The sequence below is a fragment of the Acomys russatus genome, chromosome 7 (genome assembly GCF_903995435.1).
Source record: "Acomys russatus chromosome 7, mAcoRus1.1, whole genome shotgun sequence".
NCBI classification, from domain to species: Eukaryota; Metazoa; Chordata; class Mammalia; order Rodentia; family Muridae; genus Acomys; species Acomys russatus.
This window is the reverse complement of record NC_067143.1, coordinates 5367238-5379671: the sequence shown is the minus strand read 5'-3', so window position 1 is coordinate 5379671 and position 12434 is coordinate 5367238. Positions and strand designations below refer to the sequence as shown.

The 12434-nt window shown below is 53.4% G+C and overlaps 1 protein-coding gene across 1 annotated transcript; it reads left to right on the top strand.

The window, feature by feature from the left end:
• The first annotated feature begins 326 nt into the window (after positions 1 to 326).
• On the top strand, positions 327 to 12018 carry Nucb1 (nucleobindin 1). The gene is made up of 11 exons (XM_051148529.1): positions 327 to 472; positions 1906 to 2038; positions 3962 to 4065; positions 4838 to 5023; positions 5490 to 5580; positions 9312 to 9376; positions 9622 to 9708; positions 9784 to 9876; positions 11016 to 11186; positions 11534 to 11624; positions 11794 to 12018. Exons 1-11 carry the CDS (start codon positions 344 to 346, stop codon positions 11904 to 11906), a joined length of 1263 nt encoding a protein of 420 aa, XP_051004486.1. The 5' UTR covers positions 327 to 343; the 3' UTR covers positions 11907 to 12018.
• Positions 12019 to 12434: the final 416 nt, after the last annotated feature.

The following is a 12434-nucleotide window of genomic DNA, read 5'->3' as shown; positions in this document are numbered from 1 at the left end:
TCACTTTGTAGACTAGGCTGGCCTCAAACTCACAGCAATCCGCCTGCCTCTGCCTCCCAAGTGTTGGGATTAAAGGTGTACGCCACCGTGCCTGGCTCACCTGACTCTTTTTCTAAGTGGATTCTGGAACTCCAAGTCAGGTCTTCTTGCAGATGCAGAAAGCCTTCTGCCCCTCACCCGTCTCTTGGGTTCTCATGAGTCTCAGTACTTGTGCACCATAGAACCTTCCAGGAAGTGGCCACGGGCAGAAGGTCGGGGTTGGAAGCTGCCCTGACTGGCTCTGGACTACTCAGCCAGTAATGCCGGCTTCCGGCTGTGGCTGGAGGGTACGTCAGCTGTTACCATGTCCTCCCCTGTCCCTCAGGACACCGGCCTGTACTACCACCGGTACCTCCAGGAGGTCATCAATGTTCTAGAGACAGACGGGCACTTCCGGGAGAAGCTGCAAGCTGCCAACGCTGAGGACATTAAGGTGCATGGCATGGGCTTCTTGGGGTCCCAGCTGGGAAGGAGTGCGGGTACCCCCAAAGGTATGCTTAACCATGGACACTCATTAGCTATGGAACCTCAATTCGCTGTGCCTCGGTTTCCCCTCTGTTAAAAGGTAGTCCTGGTCCCTCCATGACTTCTGACTTCTTGTTTTGTTTTTCGAGACAGGGTTTCTCTGTGTAGCCCTGGCTGTCCTGGACTTGTTTGTAGATCAATCTGGCTTCGAACTCTTCAAACTCACAGCGATCCACCTGCCTCTGCCTCTCAAGTGCTGGGATTAAAGGTGTGCGCCACCACGCCCAGCCCTCCTTGACTTCTTACCTGCTTTACCTAATTGGCTTCTGTCTCAGTTATCTTTTCCTGTGACAGAAACCTTGTTCTCAGTTCAAGGGCAGAGTCTGTCTTAGACAGATTTTGCAGCGGGGGCTGAGGCAGCTGGCTGTTTGTCCACAGCCACAGACGTGGGTAAATGCCCACCTGCCCTTCTCCCTTTTATTCAGTTCTGGAGCCCAGCTCATGGGAGAACCTCTTCCTACCATAATTACCCAGGTCTAGAAACCCCTTAGTCATGCTCAGACATTTGTCCCCTGGATAGTTCTAGATGCCATCAAGTTGACAGTCTTCGCCACCACCAGGGGTGTTCTTAATGGGGGCGTGTGCAGGGGGGTGGGCATCCAGGTGACAGGTCTGGGAGTGTGTGCAGGGGGTGGGCATCCAGGTGACAGGTCTGGGAGGGTGTGCAGGGGGTGGGCATCCAGGTGACAGGTCTGGGAGCGTGTGCAGGGGGTGGGCATCCAGGTGACAGGTCTGGGAGCGTGTGCAGGGGGTGGGCATCCGGTGACAGGTTTGGGATGCAGAAGAAGCTCTCAGTGCCTTCAGGCAGCCCCTGGGGACTGATGGGCAGGCAGCCTCCCAGAGGCTTGTACCTAGCAGAGACACTGAAGAGCCTGGGAGTGCTGTGAGCAGGAGAGGCCAGGGCCAGCTCTGATGGAGGAACACAGAGTCAGGATGCTATCAGGCATAGCCCAGAGGAAGAAGCAGACTCGGCATCTGTGTGGGTGGGTGAAGGTGCTGTCTGGAGACGCTTCCTAAGGGATATGTGTCATCTCTGTTGAATATTGAGAGATAGAATTGATTGGAAAGAGTGGGTGTTGGCACCCCAGTCAGCGCTGCTGGGTTTGGGGTGAGCAGGGCAGTTCTGCAAAGCTCAGGCTGTTTCCTGGTCCTGTGGGCTTCCAGCTACCGGGGCAGGCTGCAGGGGCCGGGGCAGGCTACAAGCAGCAAAGACATGAGTGCTAAGGGGCTAAGGGGCTTCTAGAGCGCTGGGGTTGGCGGTCTAAGGTGTGGCGTGGAGCTGCCCGGCACGGCGCTCATGGCGCCAGCCTGACTGGGTTACCCCCTTCTCTGTGCTTGAAGAGTGGAAAGCTGAGTCGAGAGCTGGACTTCGTCAGCCACCATGTCCGCACCAAGCTGGATGAGCTCAAGCGGCAGGAGGTATCAAGGCTGCGGATGCTGCTCAAGGCCAAGATGGACGCAAAGCAGGAGCCCAGTGAGCGTGCGTGCGCGGGTGGACAGACGGGCGCGGGGCGCTGTGCTGCGCGGGTGGACAGATGGGCCAGGGGGCGCTGTGCTGCGTGGGTGGACAGACGGGCGCGCGGGCGCTGTGCTGCGTGGGCGGATGGGCGGAGCGTGGGTGGTGCTGTGCTGCATGGGCAGCACTGTGAGCTCTTGGGAAAGCAGATGGCAGGTTACTCAGGGTTTTCTTTCTTTCATACTGACATTATTCTCTCTTCTCCTCCCTTATGTGGTGTGTGTGTGGGGTGTGTGTGTGTGTGTGTGTGTGTGTGTGTGTGTGTGTGTGTGTGTGTGTGTGTGTGTGTGTGTGTTTTTGCCTTTCTGAGGCAGGGTCTTAGCCAGGCTAGCTAAGATGACCTTGAGAGCCTGATCTGCTCCCTCATGTTCCTCTTGAGTGCTAGTGTAGGCCACCACATGTGACTGCTTTTTCTTTTTCTTTTCTTTTTTACTTTCTGGTCTTAAGGCAGGGTTTCTCTGTGTAGCCTTGGCTGTCCTGGACTCACTTTGTAGACCAGGCTGGCCTCCAACTCACAGAGATCCCCCTGCCTCTGCCTCCCAAGGGCTGGTCTTGTAATATCTTAATTGACCTATGCTTAGAGCCTGCAAATGGGCAAAGGCGCTTGTCCCCAAGCCTGATGACCCGAGTTTGATCCCTGAACCACATACGCTGGGGAGGAGAGAACCTGCTCCATAAAGTTGACCTCTGACCTTCACACGAATGCTGTGTACCTGTCCACCATGCACACTCACATATACACAAACACACATATAAAATAAGCAACAGTGTGCTGCTGAGTCACAGCACCAGCCTCTCAGGAGACTCTAGGCAGGTACCCTCTTTTTTGTTTGTTTGTTTTTCGAGACAGGGTTTCTCTGTGTAGCCTTGGCCATCCTGGACTCACTTTGTATACCAGGCTGGCCTCGAACTCACAGTGATCCGCCTGCCTCTGCCTCCTGAGTGTTGGGATTAAAGGCGTGCGCCATCACGCCCGGTTCCAGGTACCCTCTTTTTTAACTCACTCTGCACCCCGAGACAAGCCCGGAACGCACAGTGCACCTGCTGTGGCTGGCCTGTACTACAATGCCCACCTACATGAAACATTTTCTTATGCCGGCACTGGAGAGACCTGTCTCAGCAGCTGCCACAGTATCACACAGAGCTGTAATGACACTACACAGTGGCTGAAGGCGGCAGTAGTTCAAATGTCTACCAGTGCTGGGTGGATAAATGAAATGTGATCCATGTGCACCATGGAACACTGGTCAGTGCTTGAAAGGTCTGAGGAGCTAGCATGCAGGGCAATGGAAATAAGCCTCAGCAGTAGGGTGCTGTGAGAAGCCAGGCACGGAGCCGCAAAGCACACAGAACGCCAGCTGTGGAGGGAAAGAGGGTAAGGGACTGGGAATGGCTCTGTGGGGGAGGACAGCAGTGTCCTAAAGGCCATGGTGATGGTTTTTGAATGTGAACATACTAAAACCATCCAATTGTAGGCTTTAAATGAGTGGCTGGGCGCTTAGCAAGATGGCTCAGACTGTAAGGCACTTGTTGCTAAGCCCCGGAAGCAAGAGACACACTTGAACCAGACAGACACACACACACCACTACAGCCACAAGCTAAGCAGGACCAACCATAGGGCCCATGTTACTGGGCTGCAGTGGTGAGGTGAGGACTTGTATTTAGTATCTATTAAGAGCAGGGCCTGGCATCTCTGTCGTCATGGTTACCGTTATTTTAAGCATCAGACTCAATGGAGGCTGGCCTCCTCACACGTGCCATCCTCTTTGCCTCCCAGCCTGTCTGTGACTTTCCTCTTTGCACTCCAGCCCCGCCGGAGTCAGGGGTTGTGACAGAGCAGCTGTGATGGGCGTTGCTTCCTTTGACTTTGCCTTACCCAGACTTGCAAGTGGACCACCTGAGCCTCCTGAAGCAGTTTGAGCATCTGGACCCTCAGAACCAGCACACATTTGAGGCGCGGGACCTGGAGCTGCTGATCCAGACGGTAGGTGAGGGCGAGGGCTGGCTGAGGTGCTCGGCAGGGCTGGAGGGAACTGAGTCCAAGATGCAGCCTGCCTCCTGCCTCCAGCCTCCAGCCTCCAGCCTCTTCCAGCCTCCTCCTGCCTCCTCCTCCTGCCGCCTGCCTCCTGCTGGAGGAGTGGCGGTGGTGGGCCTCTGCTTTCCTCCAGGGAAAGAAGGGTGGCTGGGGCTCTGTGATGTGTCTGGTCTCTACATTGCAGGGGCTCAGCAGCACTCGTGGGCTTTATCCACTAGGTGCCTAAGACATCCTGCTGATGCGACAAGAAAGACTTGCCTGGCATTGGCAGCTGTCCCCTGGTGCATAGCCACCTGGGCAGTGCAGCTGTCGCTCTAGCGACTGTGTTAGTACCTTGTGGCTGCAGTGATAATTTAACACTTAGTAGCTTGAGAAAGCATGAATTCATTGTCTTGTAAGATTTGTTTTGAGCCAAAGAAATTGCCATCCTCCTGCCTCAGCCTCCTGAGGCTAGCATTGCTCATTGGCTCCTTGCTGATATGCTCCTGGCTACCCAGGCTGTGCTACTTTCCATATTAAGCCCACCTCACATGCTATCCCGCTTACTCCTGAAATGCTGGGCTTGTAGGGGACTTAGAAAAGTCACATCCAAGCTGCGACTGCACAAACATCACCGCTTCAGGAAAGCACTATGGGCAGGGCCAACCATGGAGACCAAGAAACTGAGGTCATGCCAGGTGTCTGCAAGACAGGAGCCCTGTGACCTACTGCCTCTCCGCAGGCCACCCGAGACCTCGCACAGTATGATGCTGCGCATCATGAAGAGTTCAAACGATATGAGATGCTCAAGGAACACGAGAGAAGACGGTACCTGGAGTCTCTGGGCGAGGAGCAGCGGAAGGAAGCCGAACGGAAGCTACAGGAGCAGCAGCGCAGACACCAGGAACACCCCAAAGTCAATGTCCCCGTAAGGACTGCTGCACATGCTTTACCATGTCTAACTGTTTTTTTTTTTTTGGTTTTTTGAGACAGGGTTTCTCTGTGTAGCCTTGCCTGTCCTGGACTCACTTTGTAGACCAGGCTGGCCTCGAGCTCACAGCGATCCGCCTGCCTCTGCCTCCCAAGTGCTGGGATTAAAGGAATGCACCACCACACCAGGCTCATCTGTGTCTAACTCTTGAGCAGAAAACGAAAGAAAGAAAGAAAGAAAGAAAGAAAGAAAGAAAGAAAAGAACATAGGACCAGAACTATAACTCCCAAGAGTCCCTGAGGCAAAAAACTCATCTACGTATATGAAACTGCTCTATGGGTTGCTGGGAATTGTAGTTCTGGCTTGAGGGGACAAAAGTTTATTGGATGGGCACACAGGACTATCTGACCTGACACAGTGGCTTTCAGACTTATTGTTTACATGCTCCTGGTGTTCTCCACAGGGCAGCCAAGCCCAGCTGAAGGAGGTGTGGGAGGAGCTGGATGGATTGGACCCCAACAGGTTCAACCCTAAGACCTTCTTCATACTGCATGGTAAGTGGGGAGGGTGTTGCCGACCCAGGCTGACATGAGAGGTTCTGATGGTCTGAGGCCTGAATGGCCTGGGAGATGTCTCCTCCCCGTGGGGCTTTGTGAGCCTGAGCCCCTCCAGGCCTCCCTCATGTGCTGAGTGGCCAAAGTCCCTGCCCCTCCCTTTTGCTAGACTCCTTTTCCTGGAGTCTTCCATGAAGGGCAGGCCGAGTCTTTCTCCTCGATATTTTTTTCTTCTGTATTCTAAGGAATGGCCATGTCCTCCAGCTGAGCTGGCTAGGCTTGAGAGTACATAAAGAACTACAACTCCCAAGTGCCATGGAGACAAAAGTCTGGCTATGTGAAACTGCTGTGAGAGGTAGGGGGCCTGGGGTGATGGCTGCTCTTCCAGAGGACCCCAGCACTCACATGGCTCTCACAGCCATCTAATGCCAGTTCCAGGTGACCCAGTACCCTCTAGGCCTCTGAAAACAGCAGGCACACATAGGATACACATGCATGCGAAGAACCCATACATATTACTTTTTTTTTTTCCAAGACAGGGTTTCTCTGTGTAGCCTTGACTATCCTGGACTTGCTTTGTAGACCCGGCTGGCCTCGAACTCACAGTGATCCACATGCTTCTGCCTCCCATGTGCTGGGATTACAGGCACGCGCTACCACCGCCCTGCTAACTTTTTTTTAAAGATTTGTTTATTAGCCAGGTGTCGTGGTGCACAACTTTAATCCCAGCACTTGGGAGGCAGAGGCAGGTGGATCACTGTGAGTTCGAAGCCAGCCTGGTCTACAAAGTGAGTCTAGGACAGCCAAGGCTACACAGAGAAACCCTGTCTCGGAAAAAAAAAAACAAAAAAAGATTTATTTATCATGTACAGTGTTCTGCTTGCATATATGCCTGTGCGCCAGAAGAGGGCACCAGATCTCATTATAGATGGTTGTGAGCCACCATGGGTTGTTCGGAATTGAACTCTGGACCTTTGGAAGAGCAGCCAGTACCCTTAACCTCTGAGCCGTCTCTCCAGCCCCATATTACAGTTTTTAAAGATAAAACCGTCACCAGATTGTCATAGTTGAAGATTTTAGGATTGAGGGAATAAAGTTTGTTGGCTGTGCCCCAGGCTGGCAAACCTGAGTTTGGTTTGTAGAACACACATGAGGGAAGAAGAGAACCAATTCCCACTGCTGACCTCTGACTTTATGCCTGAGCTGCGTTACAGGCACACCCACACCCCGGCACACATGCACACAGTTTAAACAAAGTAACTTTTTTTCCCCCCTTTATTTTCAAGACAGTGTTTCTCTGTGTAGCCCTGGCTGTCCTGGACTCACTTTGAGACCAGGCTGGCCTCAGACTCACAGAGATCCCCCCTGCCTTTGCCTCCCAGTGCTGGGATTAAAGGCGTGTGCCACCATGTCCAGCTTATAAATTTTTTTTACAACGTAGGGACTACGGAAATGGATCAGTTGATAAAGCAACTTCAAGAAACTGAGTTCAGATCCCCCAAAATCCACATAAACCAGGAGAGGTAGTGTTTAGGCCAATTGTTCAATCCCAGTGAGAAAACCTCTGTGAAAGAACATGAGGACACACATGTGAGGTTTCCTTCTGTCCACATGGCCGTGCTGTGCGTGCCTGGACATACGGGGACACACACACACACAGACATGTGAGGTTTCCTTCTGCCCACATAGCTGTACTGTGCGTGCCTGGATGGACAGACAGGGACACACACACACACACACACACACACACACACACACACACACACACGAGGTTTCCTTCTGCCCACATAGCTGTGCTGTGCGTGCCTGGATGGACAGACAGGGACACACACACGCGCACACACACACACACACACACACACACACACACACACGAGGTTTCCTTCTGCCCACATAGCTGTGCTGTGCGTGCCTGGATGGACAGACAGGGACACACACACACACACACACACACACACACACACACACACGAGGTTTCCTTCTGCCCACATAGCTGTACTGTGCGTGCCTGGATGGACAGACAGGGGGACACACACACACACACACACACACACACACACACGAGGTTTCCTTCTGCCCACATAGCTGTGCTGTGCGTGCCTAGACACAGATACACACACGCACACGCGCACATTCAGCAGCTCATGAGCACTGTCACACACCTGCTCCAGAAGCCCAGTGCAGACACACAGACATAATCTAAATTTGGTTTTACAAGACAGGGTTTTTCTGTGTAGCCCTGGCTGTCCTGGAACTCTCTTTGTAGACCAAGCCTGCGTCTGTCTCTCAAGTAATCTAAATTTTATTAGGGAAGACAAAGGTATGCTGTGATAAGAATGTGAGCGAACTAGAGATCTAGGACTATGTCTAAGGCGCGCACACACACACACACACACTCACACACACACACACACACTCACACACATAATATGGAGGTAGAGGCGGGTGTATCTCTGTGAGTTCAAGGCCAACCTGGTCTACAGAGTCCCAGGACAGCCAGGGCTACACAGAGAAACCCTGTCTCAAGAAAAACAAGGCTGGGTGTGGTGGTGCTCACCTTTAATCCTAGCTCTTGGGAGGCAGAGGCAGGTAGATTACTGAGTTTGAGGCCAGGCTGCTCTACAAAGCGAATCTAGGACAGTCAAGGCTACACAGAGAAACCCTGTTTCAAAAAACCAAAAAAATGAAAAGAAAGAAAAGAAAAGAAAAACAACAACAAAACTAGACTTGTGTACCCACTAGACAGCTAGTTTACCCCTCTTCTCAAACCCTAGATTTCGTGGTGGCACCTGCCATTGCTCTTCCTGTCTCTGTGGTTGGCCCCAGCGGCCCTGGGTAAATGCAGTCTGGACCACTGAACTTGCTGTCACTGCCACTTTTGTCACCCCACATGACCAGTGGCTGCTGGGTTACAATACACAGTTCAAGAGAGGACATGTAAACACATGTGAAAAGTAAGGGGTGCAGAGTGGTAACCAAGCCATGTGGTAGCAAGTGTGGCTAGCCTGCCCAAGGCCCTAGGTTCAATCTTCAGTGCCATTGAAAAAACAAAAACAAGGAGGGGAAAGGGTTAGAGCAGAGGCGGTGGGAGGGCCTAGTGCTGCGGCCCCACAAGGGGTTAGGGGCAGACAATCCCCTTGAGGGGTTGACAGGATCTGTCTGGACCATTCCAGACCGTCAGGCAAGGGCCAGGGCCAGGAGCCTTGTGAGAGGAGGAATGCGGTGGCTGGTTCACAGGAAGGACACAGGAGAGGGTCAGGTGTAGGCAAGGACTGTAGCCCATGTGCATGCACCTCCCTGGCCACTGGAACTGACGTGGACCTGGTTCTCTGAGGGGCAGAGGTCACGGGCCTCCGGACTCCATTCTTAGGAGCCTGTTTTCTAAAGAATCGGTTCTGGTTTGTTGTTGCTGAGACCGGGTTTCTCTGTGGAGCCCTGGCTGTCTTGGATGCACACTATAGACGATGGAACTCTGTTCTCAAGCTCAAGCCATCCACCTGGCTCCACTTCAGGGATGCTGGGATTGAAGGCGTGTGCCACCACACCCAGCCAAATGGGTTCTTAGAGCAACAGCTCCTGCAGGATATTGAAGCCTACTGGCCACGGCCACCGTTCTGTTTGTCCTTTGCTAAGAGACCTCACACCCACCTACAATTCCTTCACTAGCTCAGCCCTTGGGGACCAGCCTCATCCCACCCTCCGCCCCTAATACACCTTATCTGATTCCCCAGACGTCAACAGCGATGGTGTCCTGGATGAGCAAGAACTGGAAGCTCTCTTTACCAAAGAGGTGAGTGTAATGGAAGCTTCCTGGGCTAGACGTTCTTTTGCGGGGGGGGGGGGGGGGGCTAGACATTCTTTAGCCTTATGCACCCCAAGGGATCCTCTGGTTCCCTGTCAGTGAGAGTGTAGAAAAACTACAACTCTCAGCAGCCCCTGCAGACAAAGCCCTTGGAGGCCCCAAGGTGCCCTGAGAGGCGAAGTGATGGTGTCCTGAGCTCTCAGCCCTTCATGCTTCTCTCTTAACCCTGCAGCTGGGAGAAGGTATACGACCCAAAGAACGAGGAGGATGACATGAGAGAGATGGAGGAAGAACGGCTTCGTATGCGGGAGCACGTGATGAAGAATGTGAGGGAAGCCATGCTGTGGGTGGGCAGTGGGCACCAGGCTCAGACAGTCCCTAACCTTTACCTGGCTCCCCAGGTGGACACCAACCAGGACCGCCTTGTGACCCTAGAGGAATTCCTAGCATCCACACAGAGGAAGGAGTATGGCGACACTGCGGAAGGATGGAAGGTGACTGCTTGCTGCTGGTTATAGGCAGCACCGCCAAGATGCCAAGCCTTCATTTCCTGAGGAGCGGAGGGGTTCAGCTTTCCTAGAAAACACTGACACCCAGATAGCTCACTCCAGTTTCTTTCTTTCTTTCTTTTTTTATTTTTCTTTTTTATTTTTTTATTTTTTTCTGGGGGAAGCTGGCAGTGGTGGGCGGGTGGGGGTTGGGGGGAGTCAAGACAGGGTTTCTCTGTGTAGCCTTCGCTGTCCTGAAACTCACTCTGTAGACCAGGCTGGCTTGGAACTCACCAAGATCCACCTGCCTCTGCCTCCCTGAGTGCTGGGATCACAGGCGTGCGTCACCACCCCTAGCTCACTCCAGTTATTTTATTCAAACATATACAAGGTCAATTGCAGCTGGAAAGGTTCCAACTACCAAAGTTATCGCGCCCTTGCTGCCTGTGAGAGCAGACAACCCCCACGAATCTCAGTCCCTTTGACCATGGCTAGCCGTAATCAAAAGTAAGAACCCAGGCTTGCCAGGAGTGCCTTACAACCAAGGCCAGCGCAGCTGCGAGCTCTCATGAAGCACCAAGTGCAAATTCTCAAGAAACAACTTTTCTTCAAGGTTCACATGGTCGCAAAACAATTTCTCAAGCTGGGTAGTGGTGGCGCACGCCTCTAATCCCAGCACTCAGGAGGCAGAGGCAGGCAGATCTCTGTGGGTTGAAGGCCAGCCTGGTCTACAAAGTGAGTGCAGGACAGCCACAAGAGAAACCCTGTCTAGAAAAACCAAAAGAAACAAACAAAACAAAACCAAAAACCAGTCTCAGCCTCTACTGACCGACCCAAACAGAGCACAGGCTTTGGGGAAACATTTCACTCAAGGCCATACACAAAGGCCTCACCATGCGCGCAGACCTCATTGTCTCCCAGTTCCAGCTTTCCTTCAGCGCCTCTGACTGGTTCCTGATCTGTTTGGGTCTCTGTCCCTTTTGTGGTCCCCTGGTTCCCCCATCTGCACTGCTCTAGTCTTGTACCTAACACTCCACTTCCATCTGGGTCACTGGTGTATGCAAGCCAGCCTCCTGTCCTGCTCCCACCTCAGGGAGGCTGGGCTTGCCCTATCACTCACCTGACCCTAGCCTGTGCCCTCCCAGACAGTGGAGATGTCCCCAGCTTACACAGAGGAGGAACTGAGGCATTTTGAGGAGGAGCTTGCTGCCCGGGAAGCTGAGCTGAATGCCAAGGCTCAGCGCCTGAGCCAGGAGACAGAGGCGCTGGGGCGTTCCCAGGACCGCCTGGAGGCTCAGAAGAGAGAGCTGCAGCAGGTGACCAGCTGGGGGATTTGGGCCCATTATCTGGACCGCCTAGCACCTTTTTCTTTATCCAAATTAGGTGTCTTCTGGGTGGGATGGCCTGTCGCTGCCATCATTAGCAAGGGCAGAGGATTTTCCATGTCTGCTACAGCAGCCATTTTACATGAGGGCAGTGAGGGATGTCAGGCCCAGGAGGGGAGGATGAGGGTTCAGAGCCATAAAGGAGAGGACTTAATCCTGGCTAGAGTGAAACCTAGCTCAGTGACAGAGGAGCCAAGGCCATGGGGAAGAAAAAGGACTGTGGCCACCTGGCAGTCTTTCTGAAGCCATAACCTCTTGTCTGCATCCGCCTCCTGCAGGCTGTTCTACAAATGGAGCAGAGGAAGCTGCAGGAGCAGAACGCCCCGCCCCCGCAGCCTGATGGGCAGCTGCAGTTCCGCGCAGACGCAGGTACTGGCTCTGTCCCCTGGCCATAGGGTCTGACCGAGAAGGACCAGGGCCCAGCCCTTGTCAGAGGCAACAGGGTTGGTGGCTCTGATAGTCTGACTGAGGAGGTCTGGGAATCTCTTTCCTATGTTCAGGAAGTTTCATGTCTAACATCATCCTCCTTACTGTGCAGATGATGTTCCCGTCCCAGCTCCAGCAGGTGACCAGAAAGATGTACCTGTTTCTGAAAAGAAGGTCCCAGAACAGCCCCCTGTGCTGGCCCAGCTGGATTCCCAGCACTTATGACCCCTCAAGTGACCCCAGCCCTCAAGTTCCCACAGACAGCGATGGAGGCTGGATGAAGTGTCCTTGCAGCCTCTCCAGAGGCCAGAGCCCGCACGGCCTCCTGGGGAGGAGGTCAGGGCTGCCCTGTTCCTCAGATGCGCTTCTGCCCAAGCCTGCTAGTCTCAGCGCTCACAGCCTCCGGGTCCTGTTTCCAACCTTCCGTCTCCTGGCTTTTCTTTATTCTGTCAGGGACTCACTGCAGGAACTGAAGTAACAGAGCCCCTCGCCCTTCCTTGGTTGCTCTTAGCTGTTCCAGGCTCAGCCACTTTGCTTCCTGTACCTAGTGTCATGGTCACAGGAGCTTGGCTTAGTTCCTCTGACTCTCCACCTTCTGTGAGGCAAATGATTCTTGTCAGTGGTTGGAGGCTCAGGACATGGGGTGTCCTTCAAGTAACTGTCAGTTACAGTTCCGCCTGGACTCCTGGCCTTATCCTGACCCTCTGGCCCCAGAAGGTACCCAGATAGGACTACACCCCTAGCTGAGGTTCA

Bases quoted from the DNA above. Each gene is read 5' to 3' on its own strand.
- Nucb1 (XM_051148529.1), top strand. From the start codon at position 344: ATGTCCTCCCCTGTCCCTCAGGACACCGGCCTGTACTACCACCGGTAC. The intron at 4,066-4,837 runs GTAGGTGAGGGC...GCCTCTCCGCAG, and splicing joins TGGAGCTGCTGATCCAGACG to GCCACCCGAGACCTCGCACA. The intron at 9,709-9,783 runs GTGAGGGAAGCC...CTGGCTCCCCAG, and splicing joins GGGAGCACGTGATGAAGAAT to GTGGACACCAACCAGGACCG.